This window comes from Chinchilla lanigera, unplaced genomic scaffold (assembly GCF_000276665.1).
Source record: "Chinchilla lanigera isolate Chin_1 unplaced genomic scaffold, ChiLan1.0 scaffold00023, whole genome shotgun sequence".
In the NCBI taxonomy this organism is placed as follows: domain Eukaryota; kingdom Metazoa; phylum Chordata; class Mammalia; order Rodentia; family Chinchillidae; genus Chinchilla; species Chinchilla lanigera.
Window position 1 is genome coordinate 6,191,182 of NW_004955424.1, and position 27,653 is coordinate 6,218,834.

At 39.3% G+C, this 27,653-nt stretch overlaps 1 protein-coding gene across 2 annotated transcripts in view; it reads right to left on the reverse strand.

The window, feature by feature from the left end:
• Ctnna2 (catenin (cadherin-associated protein), alpha 2) overlaps positions 1-27,653 on the reverse strand; it is a 1,070,661-nt gene that overhangs the window by 206,012 nt on the left and 836,996 nt on the right. For both annotated transcript variants that reach the window (XM_005385453.2, XM_005385454.2), the window contains exon 9: positions 14,609-14,761. In XM_005385453.2, the coding sequence (XP_005385510.1) occupies positions 14,609-14,761 (153 nt within the window). The remainder of the gene's footprint in view (positions 1-14,608; positions 14,762-27,653) is intronic.

The following is a 27,653-nucleotide window of genomic DNA, read 5'->3' on the forward strand; positions in this document are numbered from 1 at the left end:
GCTCACGATTTCCAGGGGATTCAGTCCATGGTCATCTGTAAGACAGAAACTGCATGACAGAGGCACAGGAAAGTTGTTTGGCCCATGGTACAGGAATCAGAGAGAGAAAGGAGGAGTTGGGGATAAGAATATATCCTTCCAGGTAATGCTGCTAGTGGCCCCCCTTCAACCAGGCCCCACCCCTTAACAGAACATTCAGCTACTGAACTCATAAGTGGATGAATCCCCTGACAATCATAGTCTCCTATGACCTAATCACCCTCAAACATGTGAGAATTTTGAGGGACATTTTTTATCTAAACCATAAAACCTACTGACACCTTGACCTTGGGCTTTTGTTGCCTGGAGCAATGAGAAAATATTTTTCTGTTTTTTAAGACATCTAGTGCGTGGTGTTTTACTATGACAATACCAGCAAATAAATACACTTAGAACTGTCCACGTTTTACCAAATAGATTTGGACCAACTGATAGAAAAAAAATCCCTAATAATGTCTAATAGACTTGGTAAATAAGCATTGATTTAATAGGAATTAAACATTTCTGGACGCCCTGGACAGAGTGAGCTGGAGGCTAATGGTATTTTACAGCCTAACATGATATTTGAAAATTATTTGCATTTTAGCATTAAATATCATAAGATTGATCCAAAGTAATCACTGAAAACATCACTTCCATCATGTCAGCCTCTTGTTTTCTGTAACCACACTTTAATTATAACATGTCTGGAATTCAAGCCTTCTCCCTACTGCAAGGTCTGATGTAATTCACAATTTCCAGAATGATATTTCTCAGTGTTCATGTGCTTTAGGAATCTTGAAAAAGTAGCTGCACTGTGAGATTTCCAGTGTATCTGATGCTACATTTCTTTTCCTCCTGCCCAAAGCAACTTGTGGGAATGCATTCTAGAATGTCTCTTTTATGTCAATGCTTTGCAAACTGGGATGTCATGGGAATTTTATTACAATGTAGATGAGTTAAAAAGTAGTGCCAAAGATTCAGGATTTTTAATCAGCTCCTCAGTGAAAACCAGGGGCCAGAGTCTGGGCAGTGAGGCCTTGTGCTTCCTGGAATTATCATCTTCATGTGGGGAGTAGTGTCTGTCCCTTGATGTACTTGAACAGACTCATCTGCAAATACCTGCTTGCCTGCTCAGGCACGGAAGAAAGCAACTGAGGCTGATGACCAGGACCCTAAGGATAAATGTGGTCTCCCTCCTTTGAGACTTATTCTCACCTTGGATGAGACTGACTTACTAGGTTCACAGCACATATTTCTCCTTAGCTGCTTAGTAATCGCCTGTGGTTTTACTACCTTTTCATTCAAAATGTAATGCAGGCAGTCACTACAGTGATATAAATAAATTCCTGTCTAAGTAAATAGCAGGGGGGTAAGACTGAGAGGATAGCTCTTAAGTCCATAGACATTTTTCTTTCTTTTCAAGAGATGACCTGAGAGTTAATATTACGAAGGCAGACAGAGCTTAGGCCAAGCCAAAGAATTGCACCCCAAGTTTAACTCTCAACTAATAAGAATTTATTGATTATATTATACCTGCCTTCTGATCTCATTTAATAACTAGTCCTGAACTTCGTGAGTAAATGAATGGGGTATATTTAATATATTTATGTTTAATCACCTTCCAGTGTATTCTTTGTGGGTTACATGATTTCCAGTATGGTATGACTCACCAACTTGTTCCTATCATTTTCATGAAAGTCTTATTTTCAACCAGCTGCCTTAGTTAAAAAGGAATCAGGGAGACAATGCTAATTAGATACTGGTATCTGAACAACAGTTAAGTGTCTCCTCCTGGACATAGTTGCAGAAAACTCAGACATATTTTAAGTTGTGACATTAGAGACAGTGTTGAAGATCATAGGGAAGTAATTTTGTGACGAGAGATTTTCCCATATTACTGTGGGACAGAAACTGATAAAAGTATGAGTAACAATAATTTCAGGATCATTTTAATTAAGAAACAAAGCTTCCCTATTTCTTGGTTAGCTGGTCACTTTATTCAGATCAAAGAATATGTGCTACAAATTAATCAGTATAGGTATGGAGCACTGCATATATATGATTTGAATTTTATGATATATATATTTTAATATTTTATAAAGATTATAGAGAAATTGTTTGCTGATATGGATCATTTTGTCTCCCAGGAGATTATTGCCAGTGTCCGTATGATTACTGCTTGTCCCAACTGCACAGGTGATTGTTGGGGGAGATATCATTGGCATCTAGTGGGTATAGGCCATGGAAGGTGTGAAACATCTTGCAATGCACAAGTAGTTTCCCACCACAGACTCTCACAGACCAAAATGCCAGTAAGGAGGAGGGTAAAAAACACTTGTAGAAGAATCATATTTTCTTCATTAAACACTTTTGTCTTTATATTCACTATTCATGTAAACAAGTTATTCAAAGTAGAAGAGATCACCACTGAAATAATTGTCAGCAACCAACCATATTGCCCCAGAGTGATAACCAACTGCAAGTCCAACTGGCTACTGTTATACTAGGTTTCTGCAAAATTATAAATCCCTTTCTTAAAACAAAGTGTTCACTCTTTGAAAAGTTACTGTGAAAGAGATGGGTTAGGAAATTACAAACAGCTATGTGAAAATGAAAACCACACTTAACTTCTTTCTACCTTCTAGGGAAACTTGTAAAAGAAATTGTCATTTCACACTGAAGTTCTCCCACATAGACTGATGAAATATTAGCTTCGACACTTTCTTTATGGACTTATACTTTGACTCTTCTGGGCAAGAAAACCACTTGCACAAATGTCATTAGTACTTTTTGACTGTGAGAAACTCTTCAGAATTCTGAGGCAGCATTTATAAATGGTATTTGAACAAAAATCCTTCCTCCAAGATCCAGTTAAACAACTGAGACAAAGGTTGGATTGTTATCAGTTTGAGAAAAGCAATTGTTCCTCTCAAAATTCCAGGCAAAAAGCAAAGAGGTTCATTGGATAGTCCATTTTTCCCCTCAAAACAATCAGGAGAAATTAAGAACAAGGAAACAACCAGTGTTTGTAGAAATATAAGGAATTGAAACCTATAAACATATTGAGTGCCCTTTGGAAAGGTTTCTGGTGACAGGAGGACCCTAGGGAGAAACAACAGAGGTCGCACAGTCTGTGAAGTCAGGAAAAGTAGAAAAAAGGTCCTCAAGGCAAAATTCAAGGGCAGGGGAACAGTGTGGGTTTAATTTATGAATCAGAGCTTTATGGGACAGAGCTGTTAGCAGAAGCGACCAGATTCCCTGTTTTCCCTGCCTGAGTCAGACCTCCCTCTTCCTACTTTTCTCCAATAAATGAACTCTCCAGTCTTCCCTTTCCTGTTTGCCTCAGCTTTTGACCTCGTCTGCCTGAGTCTTACTTCCTGAGCTATTCCTGGCCCTCTTTCCAGTGTCCTCTGCAAGAACGTGGCCTGTCTTTCATCCCTGCCTGCCTCATTATTCGAGCATTTGGCTTTGGCTTTTCCAACTCTGAACTTTACCTGGGTGAGGAGGAGTCACCTTCTACCTCCTGGATGGGTATGAGGCTAAAACATTAGCTGTCCTTTGCTGGGGACAAAGATCCACTTGGTGTCATAGTTACAGAAAAGGCACATCAAAAAATGTACTGATTTGGTTGTAAATAGCAAATTTGATTTTTTTTTTGTAAGCTCTATATAACAGAGATATTTGAAAGCACCTACTTGAAAGGACTTGACTTTTTGAGATACTTGATTGTGGGGATCAAAACAGCCTCTTTAGCTGAGTGTTATGTGGGGATAGGTCAAATCACTGCCTATTTTTAGTTTGCAAAACTACTGATCTAGAGGAGACTCTATTGCCCCGCTGTCATTTCTGTCCCCCAAGTCTTCAGCCTCCCTGTGGAAACTGGCATGATAGTTTGCAGGAAATCAGTAGTAACTTTCCTATAGAGGCAGCCCGACATACCTTTCTGCCCATCCATTACAGGCTTTGCAATTAAAGCTTCTGATATTTTAAAATGAAGTTATACGCTAATTTTCTCAAACATTTTCAATTTTAAAAATCATAGAAAAGCTATGTGGGTGTGGGGAGGAGTGGATCTGATGTCTCTCAACTTGGTAAGCAAAACATTTTGTTAGGCTAATTTACAGATTTGGAAAGGCATGTTCATTCTTCGAACAGAAAAAGAAATGGAAACTACAAGTCATGAGGCTCTTATTGTTTTAGCACAAAAAATAGCAAGTTGTCAGTCTGTGTAAGTAACTATATTTTGGTGGCAACTGGCATTATGTGAAAATATTGACTCAATTCCCAGGCACCTTGGATGTGTGACATTCACACCCTGTGGCAGCTCCAGAATGCTTAAATAGGAGAAACCAAGGGCAGCAATCTGGTTGGAAGTGGCAGTGAGGGAATTTCTGGAAGGTTCATTTCTATTACACACGGTTTTACTTGGATTTTATATTAAAGGTCAACTAAAACATCAATTTTTTTCCTAGAGATACTCATGTTGTATTTTACATATGATTGCAATCAAAGAATACTTGTATGTATCCAATGCACATACAATGCCTCTGAGGGACTGAGAATATATTTGGAGCCTGGAGTAGCTTGTGCAGAAGTGTGCCATGCCACCTGCCACCCCTTGGCACAGTGGCTATCCACAACTATTGGCTTTTACCAACAAGCACAAATGAGCCTATAGTCAAAGCGGAGCAAACTGGAAGCTTTTACATTCTGTAAACAAATGATGTCAGTAAGCAACATAATATTATTTAGCAAGTGTCTAATTTTTTTTTGTGTCAGGCATTAGCATCTATTTTGTCTTTAGCTTCCACACAGCTAAGAGCCACATTAATTAACAACTATTGAGATTGTCTTTCACACACTGGGTCAGTCATAAGCCAATGTCATGGAATTACAGTAAGAAGTGCTGGGTTCCATAGTGTTGGTCACTTTACGATTTGGGGCAGATCAGCTATCAGCTGCATCTCAAGCTTCACTTTTATGTCCACATAAGGCATGAGAGCACTGGGAAACCACTGCAATGACATGTTCCTCTTATGCTGCCAAATTCCAGAGTCAGTCACAAATATACCCAAGAGCAAGATAATTATTTTGATTTTTCCTTTTTTCTAGAATCTGCAACTGGGAAAGATTTAGGAATCAAGTGATCAAGTTCTAGATAGGCAGGACCTAAACGATAATGTGTCAGATGCAAAACCTAAGGGTCAGGTTCTTAAAGTGATGGCTGACACTCCCATGGGGGTAGACTATTTTACTCTCAATATATTACAAGCACCAGGTCCAAAGGACCCACGGTGTATTTCAAGGTAAGGGTTAAATCCATATCCACTGAGCTTCAGGCTGATCATAGGGTTTTATGAAGTTGAACTCTACTTTCTTCCAAAGTTAATGGAGTCAAGGTACCCTGAAAATTTGTTTTCAGTTCAAAAAGCAAAGTCCCTATACACCATCTTCTCAAACTATGGCTTCAGGCTGGCTAGAGGGCTTTGCGACATAAAAAGCCCCTACAAAAAACAAAAATTGAACACAGAAACATTCAAAAGTTTTTCCCCTGCACAATTAAAACATTTCTTGGTCTTTTTTAACCACACCACATCACTTTAATGGGGAACAGTTTTTTCACTTTTACTTTGAAGGGGTGTGTCCTAAACCATATAAGATTATGCTACATGGTTGTTTTCTTCATTTAGCTAAATAACGTATGAATCCTTTTTAATGGTTGCAGAAAATGTGAACTACAACATAAAACAGGGGCTGGGGATTTAGTTCAGTGGCAAAGCGCCTGCCTGGCAAGCGCAAGGTCGTGAGTTCGGTTCCTGGTACCGGAGAAAAAAACAACAACAACAAAAAAAAACATAAAACATACATATACATACAGAGAGCATCTTCTCTGTAGGTGATGAAACAGGAAAACTATAATTAGTGTAACACAAGATCAAGCAGTTCCTGTCTGTCCGTAGCAACAACATGGAATGAAATCTTGTAATGAATGTCTGATCCGGCAACATCACCATGGAGCTCAAACCCCAATTTCCTAGGACTCTTTCTCAGACCTCACCACCCTCTACCTCTACTCTGGAAAAGTAGGCTCAAGTGGACATTGTGCTCACTTACGATTTTATTGTGGCAAAGACAAACTCGGAAGGAGTGGATAAAGCTAATAAATATAAATAGATATATCACAGAGGGCAAAGGGCACTGAAATATCAGGAAGAAATTGGACCTAGGGCTTCTGAATCCTGGCTCCATCACCCAACAGTTGGCAACTTTGGACGCACTATTTGTTTCCTGGATCCTCAGGTTTTCTCATCTGCTAAAGTGGGATAGAAATAACTACAACCCTTACTTAGGAAGATACAAAACAGGTAACATATGAAAGCATTATAAGATCTAACATAGCGTATAAGCTTAATGTAAATTCTCTGTCCCCCTTTCCTTAGATATAGACAACATAACTAATTTCCCTCTCTTTTCTATGTGTTTCTTCATAAGAGAACATAATTCATCTACTGAGATATATTTTAGAGAATTTATTTAAAGTAGGGCTAGCTTTTATCAATGTTCTTGTGAACTGAAATTTCATGGAAACCAATAGTTGATCCTTGTTATTTTTGGAAAAAGGTAATTTGCTTCATAAATGTGACCCTGCCTTGGGATTTTGACTGTGTGTCTGTAAATAACATGTGCAGAGTTAATTCAATCACTTGAATATATTTTGACAGTAAAATGTTTAATACCCTTGGACTTCACTTTTTGCAAACAATTGTGATAGTCTATAGCTTTTAGTAACTTGAATAGATGTAAACAAGGCAGGCTCTTCAGGCAAGGCTCTTGAAGCTAGTGAATGAGCTTATCTTATTGCTCAGTATCACCACCAAAAGTAGCTTGGGTTATCTATGTCACTAGAGTATACACACACAAATTTTTTTGCTTTTTTTTTTTAATTTTTTTTTTTTTTTTCTGGTACCAGGAATCAAACTTGTGACCTTGCGCTTGCCAGGCAGGTGCTGTGCCGCTGAGCTAAATCCCGAGCCCCCTTTTTTGCTTTCTTATTGTACCAGTAATCAAACTCAGGACCTTGCACTTGCCAGGCAGGTGCTTGTGCCACTGAGCTATATTCCCAGTCCAAAAAAATTTTTTTTGCAGAAAAATTACTTCCCAAAATGTGTGCAGTAAATTGTAGCTCTTTTCTTAAATATGACTTAAGATATATGAAACTTAATACTTGTACAATATGCAACCACAGAAGTAGCAATTTTACAATATGCAGCAACAGAAGTAGTAATTTTTTGAGTAGTTATTTCAGGACCAAGCATTACACTAAAAATTTGCACGAGGGATCAGACTATAGAATAATATTGCATGATGCTTATACAGTATAGTGTCTGCAGTCTGGGATTCCTGGGCTCTGTGTGAATTCTTCCTCTTTCTAATTGTGTGACACTAGACCAATTACAAACTTCTTGAAACCTCAGTTTTCTCATCTATACCATGGAACCAAAATAGTGGCTACTACCTAACTTTCTCCAAAGCACTAATTAAGAAATGAATATTTTATAAAGAAACCTAGATAATTATTAAGATACTAAGATGGGCCCTTGAAGTATTCTATAATGTTTCATTGTATATGATAGGAGCAATTATAAAATATAATAAGGATTAAGAGTTAAGGAATTTGGGGAGAAACAGTAACGCTGAAGTATAAACTTCTTAAATAGGAGAACAAAATTTATTGCAAGCTTAACATATGCTTGAGATAAACAAAGTAGTTCTTCACTGAATATTATTGTTTATGGATTTTCTATAGTTAAATTATTTAAGAAACTCCAATAACTTAGTTATCATTCAAATATAGTAACTAGATTAGGAGGAACAGCTTTGATTTAAAAAAAAAGATGAGAATGTTCCATTTATACTTTTTTAAAAAGTGCATGGTGATTTAAAAAACACATGGGTTTTGATGCTATTTTTCTTCATTTTTTTTGTCTTATGGTTTGAATTAAGACCCTGGAATTTACAGAATTCTACTGCATCTATTTAAACCTAAGACATTTGGGTGGGGTTTTCAGGATCACACCTATCAAACAGCTGCAGCCAGAGCCAGTTGAGAAGCAGTCTGGGTGTCTAGACAGTTTTTTCAAAAGTTCCACCTGATTTCCTTACTACAGAACATCAAATCTTGGAGTCATCCCAGACCTTTTCGGGCTTATATCCTCACATCCAGGATACTGGGTCTACCTTGGAAATACAACCCAGTCAGCCATTTCTTCCCATCTCCCCTGTCTTTATTCCAGTCACAGAACTAATCTCTTGCTGGACTTTGCAATATCATATATCCTTCTCGCTCCCTACACTATATTATATTTTCCATAGACTAGTGCATATTTCTTTGAAAATGGAAGTCAGATCATGCCAAGCCTTTGTTTTCAACTCTCTAATCGATCCAAATATCGAAGTAAAATACAAAATCTTGACTGAGCCCTCACATTCATCCTTATAATATTTTCATCATTCTCAGTTCCCGTCACCTCAGTCTCTTTGTTCTTCAAGCACGCCAAGTGCCCTGCTGCCTTGGGCTTTTTGTCCTGGCCTTTCACATAATATGCAACATTCATCCACTTCCTTCGATTCTCTGCTTAGCTGTCATAAAACAAACCTTTCCTGATCTCACATGTCCACTGCTACTATTCTTTGTCCTCTTACTCTCTTTTAGTTCACACCACTGCACACAGTTCCACCCTTAACCACTTTCTTTTTCTTTCTTTCCCAAATGAATTTAACCCCATGAAAGCAGGAACTTGTCACTTTGTCATGATTACAAAACCAAGGAAGGAACAGCTCGAGCACATGGGTGCCTCTCCGTAGCATGGGGGCCTCTCAGTAGCTACTGCTGAATACAAGTGGAAGGATGATGGAAGAAGACCAACTTACCCAGGGCTGAAACAAAAGCTTGACTGATGAACAGATCCCATAAGTAATTATTAATTCAGGTTTCATCTCTTACTTTCCAGCTTTGCATTTCAAATACATGTAGTTTCTTATTCCTCCTAGGGTACAGCTATCAAGTGTATAAGGTCAAGAGAATGAAGCAGAGACTTGACATTCCCTTGTCTATCTCATCATTGCCATGACCTCAGTTGAGTACTTTACTTTGTCACATGGAGCCATCTCTCTTCCTCACATCCACTGTAACTCAGGCTATGAGTCACAGGCCAGGGGAGAAATGCCAGTGCTGGAAAGACCATTACCCAAGGAGCAGCCTTAGACAGGTATTTTTTGGAGTCTGAGTGGCAAACGGTGGAGAGGAGAGTTCCTCATATTAGTTCTTCACAGACTTAAAATTCCTCCTTGGCATTAAATTAGGGAATTAAATAGGCACTGTACGTTTTTACTGTTGGTCCCTAAGGTGACCCATAGGGTCCTGCCATCGTACTATAAATATATATATAACCTCATGGGCTGAAAAGCTGGCAACATCCCTGGCTACATTTATTATTTTACTCACCCTCAGGCATCATCTAGGTATTGAATATCTGCTATCCACAGGCACTGGGGTGATGCTGGGTACAGTTAGGAATCAATTAGCAAGGTCTTTTCCCCACAGGAATTGGTAAAGCAGCAGGAGAAGCATCATATGGCTTAGAGCTCTCTGTGTACAATACAATACCGAGGTAAGTAGAATGCCACAAGAGGGAAAATGCAGTGAACTCATCCCACATGGGGGCACATCCAGGCTGAAAACTGAACAATAACTAGAAATGAGAGGAGGAGACAGCAGGTGACATTCATCAGGAAAGGGACAACACGAGCATAAACTAGGTAGCAAGGGGCATGATACATTCAACGAGCCAAGGATGACATGAGTGACTGATGCTTTGAAATGTTTGTTTTCCTCCACAGTATTTGTAACATCTTATAAAGTTTAGCTTCTCCTAATCAATAGACCCTGAAGTTACACCAGAAACTGTTGATGAGAAGAATTCAATGGACTGAATATGATGGCCTATGATCAGTAGTGTGAGCTACCACCAGGAGTGCCACCAATGGAACTGAACCAAAGAAATGTTAGTAATTTCTCCCTGTGTGCAGAAGCCGGCTAACTCAGCCCCCTGAGGGTTGGCTCAGGACTTCAGCGTGGGGCGCTTCAGAAAGAGGAAGGAAGGGAGAGTGAGCCTGGAGACCGCAGCCATGAGGTTTTCTTTAATCATGCAAGCCATATGGTTCGCTCTAAAATCTTGGTCTTTACCTGAGAAAAACAGGACCTCTGCATGGTCTCAAGCAGAGAAACTGCAGGATCTAATGGCAGGTTTAAAAATCGGTTCACTTTGACCGCCGAATGTAGAAGGCACTAAAGGAGGTCCGGAAGATGAGGGGGGCTGTCGGGAGTCACGACGAATCTCCACATCAGGGAGCTCAGACTGATTAGAGTGTTTGGTGGAGCTGGGGAGAAGAGCAGGCAGGGAGACGGAACAGCCAAGCAATGGGAGGAATAAAACAAGTTCCGAGTCTCAAAACCGATGAATTAGTTTTGTGTTTCATTTTCAAGATTAGCTTTTATGTTTATTGCAATGCAGATTTTGCCCCCGATTCACATCCGTTCCACCTCCACCTGGACCACATGATTTTAGTACAGACATGATTTTAGTACAGATTTGTCACAATTTGCATTCCTTTTTCCCAAAATTCTATTTAATTTGCTTGGAAATGAGGTAGGACAGGTGTCCTATGTGAGCTCAGCACATCCTCAGAGGCATCCCCAACTTGAGGTCCTTAGCCAACTCTCAGAAGGGTGAGTTAGCTGGGTTGTGGATATGAGAAGCTGCTGATATTTATTTCATACAGTCCTACGGGACATTTCCTGTGACAGTCGACATTGATCATAAACCATCATATTTAAAACTCTGAATTCTAGTCAACAGTCTCTGGTGCAAATTTGGGTCAGTTGAATAGGAGAATCTAATCTTTATAAAATATTACAAATACTAGAAAGAGGAAAACAAGCAAAGAGCTCCCTACTTTTGTTTGCTGAAGAAATTATGAAGAATCAAATTATACTTTCCATTCATATTTTACCAATATTTTGTTTGCCCTCAAATCGTCCATATTCAAGGTTTGCTGAGGATCTTGACGCTGTGTAATAGGGCGGAACCAGCCCCACATACCTTGTGGCATCAATTGCTGTGAACACAAAATAAAAGCCGGGGGGTGGGGCAATAACACATAAATACAAGGAAAAAATATGAGAGGTTGGAAAACTGAATAGATGGTATTTTAACTCAGTGGTCAAGAAATGTGGAAGGACTGAAACAACTGTCAATAATTGACAGGTTATTTCCTGTATTCCTGTATTCTTTATTCAAAATGTGGTGAGTGACTTTTCTATGACTTACACTGATGGAAGTGCAGAGGACCATCAGGGGTCCTCAGGAGCCACAGGTGCCCAGGGAGGGTGTGATGATGTGCCGAGCTACAAAAATAGATAGGGCTTCAAGCCCATTATTTCAGTTCAAGCTGGTCTTTACGGACGTACATATTCTTTGAGTTATGGGAGACCAGTACGCTCATTGAATGAACATACCTCTGACCAAAACATTAAAAAGTAGGTTTTTGGAAATACTGTGGATTGAAGCCAGAGTTTTCACATTGAGTTACATCTCAGCACTCCCTTTTCTATTTTTTTTTCTTAATTTTTTTTTTTTTTTTTTTTGAGATGTAGTCTCACTAAGTTCTCAGGCTGGACTCAAAGTTATGATCACCCTGCATCAGCCTCTTAGAGTGCTGGGACTATGGGTATAAATCACCATGCTCAGCTGTCCACATATTTATTTTCATCAGTTCCCTCAGATATTTTGCAATTAGACACAATGAGATAAGCGTGAAAAGTACCCATTCTCTTGCTGAAGACAATGAGAAGGGTGCAATAAAAATAATTTGCTGAAAAGCATGAGGGAGCAGTCAGTGAAGTCAGAATTTAACAAAATCATGAAGAGATATAGCCAACCATGGTGGCCCATGCCTATAATCCCAGCACTCTGGGAGGCTGAAGCAGGAAGTTCATGAGTCCCAACTTACCTAGGTGGTTCAGCAACCTGAGGAAACTTTGTCTCACAGTAGATGGGATGGGGAATGTGGCTCCATGTAAAAGCTCTGGGTTCAATTCCCAGTGTCACAAAAAGGAGGGGTGGGGAAAGAAATTTTAAACTTATCTAAAGCACATGATCTATAGAAATTCTTAGGATGCAGCTTCTCTGTAGTCAAAGGCCACTCTACTTTCCAGACCCTGCATCTCCCGGCATACAGATGTTCCAAGGCTGACTGGCTGCAATGACCACGCCTGCGTGGTGAAGGGAGGAATTGAGGGAGGCGAGGCAGGAATCTTCTTACATGCAGGGTCCGGCTGCCCTGAGCTTTCTGTGTCTGTTCCAAGTTGGGGATCCGATATCACCCATAGTGAGAGGAATCACCTCCAGTGGAACATAAACATAGGTTGAGAGGAAATTGGGGATGTGTCCAGGGACTACCCCAGGAGAAGGAAGAAGCAGTAGAAAATGTGGCTCTTCCTTTCTTGCTGGGCTCATTCATACAAATATGAGCCACCAAATCTGAGGCCACCAACTCTGAACTTCAAATATGCTCTGCAAGTGAGGCTTCCCACAGAAATCCAGAAAGAAACTCACGGTACTGCTGTCGATGTCTGTCATACAGCACTACACACATTCCCATAATCTTCATCTACAGTATCCACAACACACCATTTATTAGTGTTTCTATGAATTCTGCAATTGCCTTTTAAAACTGTACTTATGTATTCATATACTGATATTATTTTATCACGTGAATACTTAGAGCTTTGTTGCACTCTTCTGTTATTATTTTTGCCTTCACTTCCTTCCTCATTTCCCTTCTACCACTCCACTTGTTCTTTTTTTACCTTCACTTCAAAGCATGGAAATGGCCAAGGTTTCTAAGGTCAATGTTGAAAAGACTCTAGATTCCTCAACAATCAAGTGAACCCTTTTTTTTCCTCACTACTGAGAATTGAACTCAGGGACTTCTCACTCCATCCTCATCCTTCTTTCTTATTTCAAGGCAGAATGCAGTAAGTCACTAAGTTGCCCAGGCTAGGTTCAAACTTGTGATCTTCCTGCATCAGTTTCCAGTACTTCAGTCCAAGTGAACTCTTGTGCCATGATGTGGAACATGACAAGTGATGGAGAGTTTGATTTGCAAGAGGAAACCAAACCAGAAAGATTGTCTTAATATTACGACTATGACCACATTTTAGTGTTATCCTCATGCTACTGTTACCTCAGATACTGGAATCATGGTAAGAAGTTTGAGGATTAATTATGGTGGCTTATGCTTTAGTACATAGAACTTGCAGAAGGCTGTTATGGGGGATAATTTAACTCTCGTCTCAGATAACCAGGAGCTTGACGTGGGGCTCCGAGCCTGGTGTAGGACTTCCTGCTGGCTGGGTATCTGAAGCCACAGAGCCAACGACAGTGCTGCATTAACCAAAGAGCAAGCAAAGCAAGGATTTAGGATACCACTGACTTCAGCATTATCCCTGTCACCACTCTAGAAAAACAATAGATTTGATATCCAATAAACTTATTGAGAAAAAAGAATGGGAATGTCCCATGGTGGTAGTGGTGCTAGTACTGAACCCTCAGAACTGGCTAAAGTTTGAATCTGGTTCAAAACCCCATTGTGCAGATTTACCAGGTTCCACACACCTCCGTGGCTCTGGCTCTGCTTCACACACATTTCCTGTTTAACACCACGTCACTCATCTTACCTTTGCCAAGCTGTTGCTATTTAGCTCCTGCATCCAGGTAGCCTAGTTACTATTTCTCCTTTATAATATTTTTTTGATATTCTGCAGTGTTTGGTAAACTTATAAGTACCACATTAGATTAATCTAATATATAAAATATACTGATGGGCCTGAGGTTACACTACTACTGCTGAAGATCTTTCACCAGGAGTCCAAATATGTGTTTGGAAGAAGTTTTTGTCCTGTGCAATGCATGTGTCAGTGCGTGGGATGGTGAGCGGAGCAGGAGGGCAGGAAAGGGCCTGTGTGCTAGACCTCCACTGGGAAGTTTCACTTCTCTCTTAAATCAAACCTGGCATTCAGCGCATCAGAAGTTTTGTTTTTGTGTGATTTCATTTTGTTTTTTTTGAAGTCCTGGGGATGGAACCCAGGTCATGCACATGCCAGTTAAGTGATCTGCCACTAACCTATATTTATAAGTTCTTCACTCACAAGTTCTTCCTTCAACCCCTGGGAAAAGTCCTTTATAGTTCAGTTTCACCCTTTAAGTACTGCTCAGGAAAGCTGTAAGGACATGTCACAGAGCACATTTAGAAAGATAAAGATAAGAGAGATTACTAATAGCTGGTTTCCTTTGAAAGGGATAGACAAATAAAAAGGTTAAGGAAAAGAAGGTTCTGGGACTTTATTTTTCTAATAAAGCCATACAAGGTCTGTCTATTGAAATTCCCAGAGCCACATGTAGCCACAAAGTCCACATCTATCCGTGGATCATAAGCTTTACCCCGCCCACCACGCCTGACTCACCTCCACCAGCTTGTTGGCGTGCTCACGGAACACTTGGGCGTATTCTTTCACTTCCTTTTCATTCCCACTCTTTGCAGCCTCAATGAGAACCAGCAAAGGGACGTTGGTTTCCAAGAAAGAATCAGATATGTGATCCATCACTGCTTTACGAAGCTACAATTGAAAACAGAAGCAAGACATATAATTAATGAATAATAAAAGAGTTGACTTTCTTTAAACTATTGCCTGCCTCATTACCATGTAAATAATGTCCCCACTCTCTGTCTTTAATTTTGTCAGTGTTTACCATATCAAAGAAAAACAGACTGATGAGAGATGGGTATCTAGCTGTGTATTAAATATATCACATTTCAATGTGATGGTTAGAATCTGGCGTGTATCTCAAAACAATAAGGTCTTCTCCTATCAGAGGTCTCCCAGATTTCAAGGACCAAAGTGATCCTTTCAGGAGTTTTGAATCGGGACAAAAAGAAAAGGACAAATCTAGGTATCAGCTAACCAGTGGAGAAATTTATAGGAAGAGCTAAGCCTTGAAGCCAGCCCTGACATCTTACCACTCCACAGTGCAATCCCTGCCCTTTCTTGACCCAGTGTTGGTACTTCTTAGAGGTGAGGAAAGGAAGCATCTAAAATCCTCAGAAATGTTTCTGTGCAGGTGCTATGTTGGTGTGATTGCTGTGCTCCAGAAAGAAAAAACTTACAATTGTTCTCTAAGATAAGGAATAAACAAACTGGAATCTTCTAACAATGCGTAATTATACATCATCCCCAGATTTTTTCAAATAGGAATCATGGCAGCTGCTTGAAAGGAAAATAACACTGTCCCTGAACAATCACCTTAACACTGCTTTGTTCATCATTGTCTGCATGTAGATAGCTACAAATAAAAATAAACAGAACAGAAGACGGTAAACAATCTGCATGTTTTCTAATCTTTGATAAAGTGAAACATACACAGTGGTTATTGGTCAGAAGAAAAGTACTGTGAAGAAGTTTCTATTGCTTTTGTGCACTAATTATTGTTCGGTAAGACAGGAACTTGTATGTAGGAGTTACTTTTGTTGAGCTCTGAATTGGATTTCACTTTTCACTGTATAAAATAGAATCAGGTCTGTGTAAAGTTAATATTACTTGGTTACTCATTTGACAAAGTGTATTAAATTTCTGCCGGGGCATACAGCTTATTACTGTTAACCTTATATTTTCAGGGCATGTATAAACTGCCAAACGTTCAGTTAAGAGCTTTACACATGGTATCATTTGAGTCCTACAATACTGTAAGGTAGGAGAGAATCTCAACCTGTTCCTGTAATGAGGAAGCTGGGACTTAAATAATTATCTTGCCTGCAGTCAAAGGGCAGCAGAAGGAAAAACCTAGAGAAGGCCTAAAGGAGGTAAGACTGGGAGCACTTAATATTACCTAAATTGTACATTGCTGGAAGAAATTTCGATGTAAAATCCAAGGAGTTTTGAAATTGTCATTGTTTTTCCATAATTCAAGTGGAGATAAAATAATTGTGGGCAGACAGGATGACTAGAGTAAGCACCAGTTCTTTTAAAAGGGGCCATCTTGAAGACAAAGAGCCACATTAGTGTGACCTTTACTAGTGCTGAAGGAATTACACGGTGAAATTCTTTAAATAAACATTTATTTAATTTAAAAAAACACCACCCTGCCCAGCTCCCTTCTGGAATAGGCTCCACCTAGAAAAGACACCATGGCAAATGTCATCAAAAATTAACTCTCAAGGGCAAAAGAGACAAAAGTAGGGGCAAACACAGATAAATTGAGGGACAAAGAGGGGCAGATGAGCAGAGCCAGGCTATCTCACTCATCAATCCACTTTATTTTCCAATACAATAATGAGAGAAGTGAGACTTTTGCAATGTAAGGAGAGCTACCTGTATCAAGGATCTTCGTAGCATTTCAGAAAGACAATCTTCATAAAAATGAGTAGCTTTAAATGAGGCTAAATTTCATACAGGTATAAGAGAAATGAGGTTGGGTGTGATCCTAGATGTTTGTTACCCTAGCTTCTCAAGAGACCAAGATGTGAGGATAGTGAGTTCAAGACCAGCCTGGGCAAGTTAATAAGACTTCATTTCAAGAAGAAGAAGAAAACTGAGAATAAAGAATATAACATGATCCATCTACACATTGAAAGAATGCCAGAAATTTGTGCCTGTAAATCAAATTTAACTGTAACTATTTCTAATTAGCTAAAGGACTTTAAGAAAATTATATAAGATGTGGAAGATTACAATACATATTACACATTACAATAAGAACTGAGAATTCGGTGCTGGAACTCAAGAAAGAATTACAAATAAAAGGATAATCACTTGAAAAAGACAGTAAAAATGAATAAACATCACAACAAATACTTTAAGAGAGGTAAGAAGTGAAAAGAAAAAAACTATTTAAACCCAAAAGAGTTGAGGAGAAAAAGGAGCAAGAAAGGAATTTGAGAAAAGATGACAAATCCTGAAGATGAACAAAGAAAATTTAATATGTGGCTACCAGTGTTTCCTGAAAAAGAAAATCCAAACAAGAAAATGATGCATGGTAAAATTTGTGATCCATGAAAACTTTTCTCAGTATATGTATATATTAAAAACCATCTTCTAATAATGTATTGTATATTTCAAATTTCTAAAAGATTAGACTTTTAATGGTCTTACCACAAAAACTATGTAAGTAGCCGGGTGTGGTGGTGCATGCCTGTTATCTCAGCACTCCAGAGGCTGAGGCAGGAGGATTGCTGTGAGCTCGAGGCCAGCCTTACTCAAGGCCGGCCTGAACCACATAGCGAGACCCTGTCTCAAAAAGACCAAAAAAAAAAAAAAAAAAACAAAAAAACAAAAACAAAATCTATGTAAGTGAGGTGATGGATATATTCATCCCACTGATTTAATCATTCTATACTGAATATTCTTATCAAGTTTTCATGTACACACATCTATATTATGCCCCTGTCTCACAGCACAGTCCCGATTATGGTCTCATCAAAAGGAAACAAACCTGGAACTAGTCGAGGCTCTGCTTATATTTCTTTCTTGCCAACTTTGTCTTCTCTCAGCCTGCCTTTCCTTCCGTAGGTCCTTTCTACTTAAGGTGTTGGGCACAGATCTGATCCCCACCATTTCCTGAATGTTTATTAAAAATGCAAACTCATGGCACCCCCAGACCTGTATTTTCATCATAATCTGTACTTTGATAAGATGCAGTGGTGATTCCTCGGAATAATAAGGTTTGAGGAGCATTTTCCTAGAAGACCTATTAGCTCTGTCAAGTTCCCAGTCTCTGTTACAAACAGAAAAACTGCCCCATATTAGTGCAGAAGAGGTGGGACACATTGTGTCTTTGAGTTAACAGCTTTTGATTCAAAGTCTTAGGCAGAGGAATTTGATCATCATTTTAAGCGTAATACACACCGAAACTCTGGGTCACGTGTTCACATCGAGGGCAAAGGTGTACGAAGGAGATACTTGGAGGCAAGTATTTTGTGAAGGTAAATGCTTTGGGGATATTAGCTTCTCATACTCATAAAATGGAAGACTGCTTCAAACACATAAAAAGGTTTTCATATATTAATTCTCAAACAAAGAATGACCAATAAAGAGTAGTTCTAGCTGGCCGTAGTGGTGAATGTATGTAAGCCCAACTAGCCAGGAGATCCAAGCAGGAGGATTTTGAATTTGAGACTTGTCTGGGCTATATACAATGCCCTATTAAAAAAAAGATATGGCAAAACACTAATTCAGGGACTCAGGCATTTGGAAATTTGAACTGAGTAGAAAAGTATACATATATTGACAAGAAATAACTAAACTGTGACAGGTTTTCTATAAGACCAAAAAGTATGAGCCAGGACAGGAATGGTAAGTACGTTACCACTTTTGCTTTCTATGCCATGCCAGACATGATTAATCAATTACAGCATTATTTTATGCTCAGCTCAAATTACTACTTCGTAATCCTCAACATAGTGCTCTAGGCAGCTACTGCTAATCAACCGTATTTCTCCTGCAGGATGAATGCTTTCTTTCTTTGCTGAATCTCCCCTACAATGAAAGCTTCCTGCATGTCAATCTTGAGGAAGAATTGGCCCTATGGATGAGGAACCCAGTGCTACCTTGGCTTTCAGAAATAAAAATGAACACTAAATTTTAGGCTGGGCTGATGATATTTAATGCTCTCACTCAGATGCTTAGAAAAAAGACCTGTTAAGAATAACAGGAAAGACAGACCAAAAAGAGATCGAATTTTGGAGTAGAGGATGATTTCTGAATAGGCTCAAAACTCTTTATGTGGGTATAGCTGCTCCAGGCTCTTCATGATCACTGACATATTTTACCACATCTTCTAAAGTTTTGCAGTATAATTATTAATAAAAATGAAAAATCAAAGCAGCAAAGTGACTGGGACAGCAGCCATCCAGCCTAGGGGGCTTGACAGGAATCGAGCCTCATTAAGTCAGGCAAATTTTAGCCGGTATGAAGGTCAATTAAAGTAATCAGTCAGTGCAATAACCCACCCAAAGTTACTTTAATAAGCTAAAGGTGTCACCAATATGCACAGTCCACTGGCAATGAAAGCACTGCTCATTATTCAGACAGGGAATAGGAGCAGGTTGGTGGGTAGACATCTACGAAGCCTGAGGAAGAACACTGGAAATTATCATTTTTTTTCTTTTTAAAAGAAACACAAAATTCTTTGGTCATTATCTTGATGGTAACAACTATCTTCCATGAAGCAAAATCCTTTCAATTGGGATACATAACCATTTTTCCTTAATGGAAACAATTATCTCTGAAAAAGAATAATAGTTCATTGGGCCATATGATTATCTCCACCTATACCATCTATATCCATCTATTTAGGCACTGATGGATCAATTAAATCACAACTGCCATCATTAGCAACACCTATGTGCAAACACTTGATGGTTTAGTTTAACCAAAGCAACTATCCATGCTCTCTTGATTTTGCCTCCAAGAATGCTAATAATCAGCATAAAACTTAGGAAATGTCTCTGTGATGGAATAAGAAGCACTGAGGTGAACTCAGATTACTATAGTCAACTTGTTGCATTTATGACAGCCATTTATGAGTTCTCCATGTCACTGTAGGACCTAGCCTCTGTGACACTGGGCTCAGCCATGGGGCCAAGGAATGTTGGCCACCATAGTGCATTCATGAGTTTAAAGGGTCTATTCACCTTTGGGCAGCCTGAGTCATCCTTTTTGCCAACTCTGTGGGGATGTGTACAGGCTGCATTGATTGTTCTAGGTGAAGGGGGATAAATAGGTTGAACAGAACTGATTCATTTTAGTAACCTTGTCAGGCCCATCCTAGATAGGTCAAGAGTAAATAAGACCAAATACATGAGAGAGCTGGGCCCAAATGATCACCACACACTGGTGAATGATATGTGCTATTGTGTGTTCTTGAGGTTCTGAAATAGATAATTGAAAAGATAATATAAATATTTTATTTTATTGAATAACTTTCTGTGGTCATTGAATCACCTTTTTGGAAAGGTGGGATAGACATCTTGATAATAAACTTTGGATCAAACAGTTGTCTAGTGTGGCAATTCAGTTCTATTGCCCAAAGCACAGAGCAACAGTAGTTTGCTTCAATAATAGGGATGAGCCACACTTCAAAATATCACAGTGGAAATTTCTCAGTTTTATATCTCAAAAAACTCTCCAATTCAACAGTTGCATCAAAAAGACAAATCATGGGGATTAGGACAGGGAAGGTTATCTGGTGTTCATTCTGAAGGATAGGAGCAGGTGCTTAGCTCCTCCTATTGACTTCATTTTCTGCCCCAGCACACACAGGTCTGTGTCAAAGTCCTCTTTTCCCTACATGATAGGCAAGGGCAATTGCTTTTATGAGAAGAGGCAATGAAGGTTGCCTCAGGGTCCAGGGGAGTGCTAGGGTCACTGAAGATCTCCAGATGGCCTCAATCCAGCAGGCACAGCAGCTTGACTCCTTAAAATATTGGTAAAAATGCTAGCAGAAAACAGGGACCTTAAATGTCAACTGCAGGCAAAGGAAGCACAAGAGAGCCGAGTGGAAAGGAGGGTGTATGGAGACAGCAGCTACTACAGCAATGTGACGTGGGATGCAGGTGGGGAGGGCTGGCAGGGAAAGGTCAGGGAAAATTAACATTTCACAATAACAGCTTTAGTGCTTGCTTTGTGCCAGTCTTCTAAACACTCAGAGTATCTCACTCATTTCTCTCAAAAACCCCAGCTACTATTCTCTCTTTCACAGGTAAGGAAGCTGAAGCAATAGACCTGGGCCATTTGTCCTGTTCACAGAGTTAAAGTGGAAGGGGCAAGATTTGAACTAAGATCTTCTGGCCCCAGAGTGTGAACTAAGTTCAGTTCACACTCTAAACTACTACCATGCACAACTTTTTTTATGTCTACTTTGCGCCAGCTTGGCATACGTTATTACCCCAAAGCAATGCTTTCTCTAACAACAATGGAGATGTTCTAGGAATAAATGTGACCTGTGGGTGATAAGTGAAGTATGTGAAGGCTTCCTTGCTATACAACCCTGAAAAAGAACAACAGGAAGTGAACACCCAATAGAGGGGATGAAAGAAGATTCAGGAGCAGGTTGATACCACCAGAGTGAACCAGAAGCCTCAGTAGGGGCAGAAGTGTTTATCAATCCCCATTCCAGGAGTGGAAAGGGGTCTACTGGATACTGACCATGAAACTCTGTAATTTCATGAAGGTTTCTGGAGTCTGGAGAAAAATAGAGGACTTACAGTTCAAGAAATGCCCACTGCAGAAGTGCACTGATGGGTCACGCAGTCAGCCTTCTGGATCTGAAAGATCTGCAGTGGAGGATTCATCAATTGAACCTCAGATGGAAAGTATTCCAAGAGAAGATTGCATCTGTACTAAGTATGTACAGACTTATTTCTTTTATGACTCCACAAACAATACAGTATAACAACTATTTACATAGCATTTACATTTTGTTAGGTATAAGTAAACTAGACATGATTTAATTATATAGGAACATGAGTAGGGGCTATTTGCAAAAACCACACCAATTTATATGAAGGAATGAAGCTACATGAGAGAACTGAGCTTCTGTAGATTTGAGTATCTGCAAGGTAGTTCTAGACTGGGCCTTGGCTGTATACCTAGGGAAAACTCTACCTGATTTTATATAACCACCTTGTAATCATATCAGTCAAAGAGTTTTAACATAGGAAACTGTGAAAAGCTTAATAAAGTGTGTCTCAGGAGTCTAACTGTGTTTGAGTCAGGAAACATGCGACTTTTCCCAGAAAAGATTGGATCCACTTCCCAAATTTTGAAACAGTATGTATGGAAGTCCATAAGCCAAATGGTGGCAGAGACGAACGGGAATTTGCCTTATATGTGAGATCTCTGAAATCTGTCATTAGGGTTAGTACTCTGACAATTTCGCATTGTCATTTCTATTTTTATCCTTAAGAATATTAAGATCAAAACATATTCATTCTAAATATATCTATAATGAAGTCCATAAGTTCAAGCACCCCTACAGGGGACAGAAGAAGTCCTCAGCAACCAGTCAGAGACACCTTGAACTTGGTATCATTCAGCAAGCTCAGGAACTCATAAATACAGTCTTCATTAGCTCATGGGCCCTGTGATTTGTGCCCCTGGTGAATAGGGGCACATTTTTGACCCCTCCAGTAAACAGGCTGTGTAATTTCTCTGTAAATTGACTATTAGAATGGTTAAAATGCCCTTGCCTACAAGCTGAAAGGCATAGTTAACGCTTTTTACATAAGCTAGAAGACCAAAATTTAGCTATCAATCAACCTGGGCAGAAAGGAATGACTTGACAAAATCGTTCGTTAAGTCTGACAGGAGTCAAGAACACAAGGTTTTCTTCCAACTATTTAAATGTATGGGTGACAAGGGAATATTAATTGCATAAGACAAGACATTTAAAGGTATTAGCTCAGCACTACCAGTCTATTTTACCCAATTAAGGCTATTCATCAATGTAAATAACTGCATTTTCTTCAGCAAACCGAAAAGAATGCAGTCAATGGATCATACCTATTTGAAAAATTCACTTTCTTATTTCAGGGGAGGAAGAGTAATGGAAGAACAGACACAATTTAGCTCATAAGTTTAAAAAGAAAAATAAACACTAAAAATGACCAAAAGTTCTTTGCCCTTAGGACAGACAAGAAGAGGGAATGATGTAGATTGAGCTCCATCCCAACAGATATCACAAAAGTGTTTTTTGCACAAATCTAAAAACCTGCAACTCTCTGATAAATATGAAACAGTTGCCTGCAAAGACAAGAAAAATGGCTCTCCCCAGCCAACTAGAAGAGCATAATCTTAAACTTGCATGAGACTTTGAAAAACTGTGTTTTATTTAAACTACCCAATAAAAAAAAACCTCTGCAATTCTTTTTAATGTATAGACATTCATTCTTGAAAGACTGAAAAAGTTCCTGTAATTATTTTCCCTCAACTGTGCATTTCAAAATTTCTTGCTGATCTCAAAGGGGAAAAAAATACATCCATGAAGAAAAATCTACACAAATGTCATATTTTATTGAGAATATTTAAATGTTTTGCTAAAAAAAGAGTGAAAGTCAGTGCACAAAAATAAAGTGGTACAATATTGATGCAATTAGTTCTAAAAGAAAGGATCTTATTATAAGAGAAATAAGAAGTCATCACAGAGAAAATATGCTTCATCCCTTTACTCCACTCTAAACAGTGATTAGTGTTCACTATTTATTATTTCTACTACCATTTGAAGAGCTCTTGGTGTTTGAAGCACTGTGTTTGTCCAGGGATGTAGAGGAAAAACAAGATAGATCATCTACTTGCACTTACCACCAAAACTCCTCCACCATCTCAATTCCCAATTATTAAGCTACAGTGACCAACTTGACCTTGTACAGGCCTGACTGGTCTCATAAATGATGCTGTTCAGACACAATCATGGGTTCCTATTGAGTGTGTTGAATGGGCGACTTAAAGAGCACTGTAAAAGAAAAAAATTCATTTTTTTCTGTAACATTTCCTTCACACAACTGCTTAAGGCTTTTCTCTCTTAAAGGGCCTCTCTGAATTTTCCCGCCCCTCCACCAGGACAGATACTTTTTCTATCACCCAATTTCTAAGTATGCCTAAATTTGCCATTTTTGAAGGGTGGAACTTGATGCGGCATGTGTGAAGGCTGAACAGATATCGCTACTAAAACTTCTTTGCTCGGATACCTTAACCTAGACCAAGAAGTGTGATTTGTGATTCTGCATTTCTGCATATTTGGAATATCTGCTCTATTTCTGGCCACTTATTTCCAATAGTGATAATAACGATGATGATAATAATAACAGTTCTATGCATGTACTGTTTTTATAACTTGCAGAGAATTTCCTAGGTGTCATTTCATCTGACCTTCTTTACAATGTCATAGTGAGGGCGAGGAGGGAGTTTTTCAGGATGAGATTCATTATCTGTGTTGTTTTGATGAGAAAAAGCAGCAAACACCACCATCAGGTCCTCTCATTCTAAGATCAGTGTTGTGTTACAAAAATTCATGTGTTTATGGACTTGGTTATTTAAGTTCACAAATCTTAAATTCACAAATCTTAATTCAACAAAAGTCCCTTTCTTTTCATTCTTCATACATTCAGAGCCTTAAAGACCCTTTATCACTGTTTACCATGAAAGGAAATCCAAGCACATCTAACACCTGCCTTTCATTATCTGCGATTCAATAGGTACAGCAGCTTGAACTGAGTGTAAGAGAGTCAAGTGTTCCACGTTTAACAAGATAAGTTCACCCCAGCAAGGACCCTTGTGAAATGCTGCTCAAAAATTATTTCATCCCCCCACAATTGGATTGGCAAATGGGACAGACAATCGCTGCATGGGTGGATTTGATGGCAGGTTACCACAGACGCCTTTAGAAAGTGTACAGCTAATGAACTTGAAGCAAGACACAGAGGAGAAGCCTCTAAAATGATTACCTCCTTTCTTTTTGTTTTTTTGGTACTGGGAATCAAACTCAGGACCTCACACTGGCCAGGCAGGGGCTGTGCCACTGAGCTATATCCCCGGCTCTTAAAGCACTCACTTGTTTAGGATGGGGACTGTTCCGCACACCTGACAAAGTGTGGTGGGATTTGTACCAGGCAGAGTCGTCTGACCCTATACACCACATGTCTCACCATTCCATGTTACATCACTTGTCTGATGGATCTCAGAAGAACCCCCATGATTTGTACAAGAACACCTGGGAAGCCTAAACTTACCTTAGCAGTTCCCAGGTACTCCGGGTATCAGATGAGTGAAACCTATCTCACTTGAGCAGGCTGGGGAACTTGGACTAATTTTGATACCGGGTATGGCAGGAAAAATAATAGGTACTCACTTCTTAGCACAAGTAGACTTTAGTATTTCTAAAGCCTTCTGATTCTTTGTGGTCATTAAAGAGCCTATCATGTTTTCTAAAACTGAAGACCATTCACCACTCTCTTTTGCTTTACTACAAATATGAATAACTGTGTATCTGTAAACTACTTTCTCTCTTCAGAGTTCTGGTGCAGTTTTCACTTCCTGTCTCTAACTACTGCACAACTTTGCATTTTCAATAGCTGCTAAATTTTTCCCTAGAATGCTTTCATTTCACATAGAAGCCCAATGATTGCTGTATAATATCGAGTTTGTAGAAATCCTGTAAAATGATTGGCATCACTATTTAAGGGAAAAGCAAGAGGCAGACTCAAGGTTCTTCAGCTTTTTAGGAACTGTGGACTCTTATGCCATTATTATATTTATTTCTTCTCAAGCTAGATTTACTTCTAGAGCAGGGGTTGGCAGAGGTTTTCTGTAAAAGTCCAGATAGTGTGGGTTTTTGCCTTGGTGGGCCCGCTGGTGTCTGCCACAACTCCTCAGCTGTGAAGCTTTAGAAGAAATACAGTAAGTGCAACTTCATATCAATGGGCAGATGGCTGGATTTGAGACAGTGGCAGTGGCTTGTCAATGATTGTTCTAGATGGTTTCATGAGTGGATTTTAGTCTTATATCCCTTTCACATTGTCCATCAGTTGCTACTGAAGTCTCAGGCTATTTCACACTCCATTCACCCACTCCTCACTTATAACTGAGCATCGACTGTCCCCAACAGCTGTGTGCTTATGAAAAACAGCAAGAAGGCAGTGATGGCCTCTAAGAGCCCCCAAGTGGTCAGTTTCATGGGTCTTATTTGACCAAATTATCTTTTGTCTTCTTTCTTTGCCCCTTACTCTGCTAGAAAGCACAGGTTGTTCCACGATCCCTAAGCAGTTCTTTCTCAAGTAAAAGCTTTGAGGCAAGGAATAAAAGGAAAAGTGAAATGTAAACATTGTTAGCTTTTCCTAAAAATTCTGTGGATTAGGAGGGTATCTGGTTAGACTGCCTGGCCTGTTTAATATAGATGTACTAACCTCGGCTAGGTAATCATGCTCCCTAAATCAGCAACATACTAGTCACTTCCACAGACTTCTCAAGCACACAGAGATTTCACCATACAAGCAGTAAGCAAGCTGGTTGCTATAGTAATACACAGGCACAATGACTAGTAGGTCAGCCATAAGTTATCCATTTTCATCTAGTTATTTTGGCATCTACACATACAGCACAAAGGCACATTGATTTGAACCTGTGAATTTACAAGGAAGGGCTGGAGGAAATCTGCTCTACCAAGCATGGTTTATTACGTGGTGAGTTTTCCCTGCTCTTAGAATTCTGTTCCTTCCCTCTCTCACTATCAGGTCTCCCAGAGCTCCCAGGTTGCTTTGCCCAAAGTGCTGTTTAGCCATTTCTGTTGTTGTGACTTAGACTACAGCTATCTCCGACAGCTGATCTGCTTTGAAATTAAAGGAATCAAAAATACAAAAGTCCTGTCCTTAAAAGTTAAGGAGGATTAATGCACTCATGAAAAACTAAGAAATGCTAGAAGACAAGAGAATGGGGCTGGGATCAGTGAATCATCCAAACTTCGGACAAGCACTTTTGGCTGGATCGGATAGAAAAATCTCTTATCCTAAAATTCCTAGGACAAATAGTTTGCAGAACACTTGACACAATCCTTTCAAACATTTCTCATTGAATATACCAAGTAGGTCTGGTATTTTTCTAATGGGCATTTGATCAGATATTATCACCAGCTAAAATGAAAGTCATTTATAATTTCCTCCGGATTAATTAAAAGGTTATCATATTCATTATTCAGTTTTGGACATGGAAACAGATCTGGATAGCTTAAGGAAGAAAAACTGGTGATTATATTAAATAAGAAGCTTATAATGATTATTTTAGAGAAACTCAAAATTCATTAATAATTGATATTTACCTTATGCTTTTCCCTTTAGGGGGATTTTAATAATCTAAGGCAGAAGTGTACGAACTTTAAACAGTAGTCATTGAAATGATAGGCATCAGCGTCAACCAGTTTGCTTGGGTTCTCTAACTTATGAGCTATTTGTCAGTAAGAAGTTTAATCTTACTATGGGAATTTTAACATTTTGTTTACAAAACATAATCTTTTTGATAATAAGACCTCTCTGAAGAATTCTAAAGATTGTCAACAAAAAATGAAGGAAAGAATGGACGGCAAACTAATGTTAGTTTCAGAGCACACCTTTGCTGTTCTCTACAGTTGGGAGTGATGGATTAAATGATCAAGAGCTGATTATTTCAGTTGTCTTGAGGACAAGAGGCCATCAGTCCTGAGTCCCTAAGCCTCGACATTCTTAACACTCAAGACGTGCAACAAGCACAGCAATTGAAGGCGAGGCTAGAGTTTCATGTGCAATAACAGTTACTATTGTAACTCTAAAAATAGTTCTTCACTGAATCTCTATCTGGGCCTTCAACTTAGAATGAGTTCAGTTTTGCATCAATGAAAGTGACACAGGAGTTTCTAGGCGCTGGGAGGCCCAGGGGACGGGCGGGGCGAGCAGGCCCTCGGAGCCGGCCGAGCAGGCTCCCCCAGCCCCCC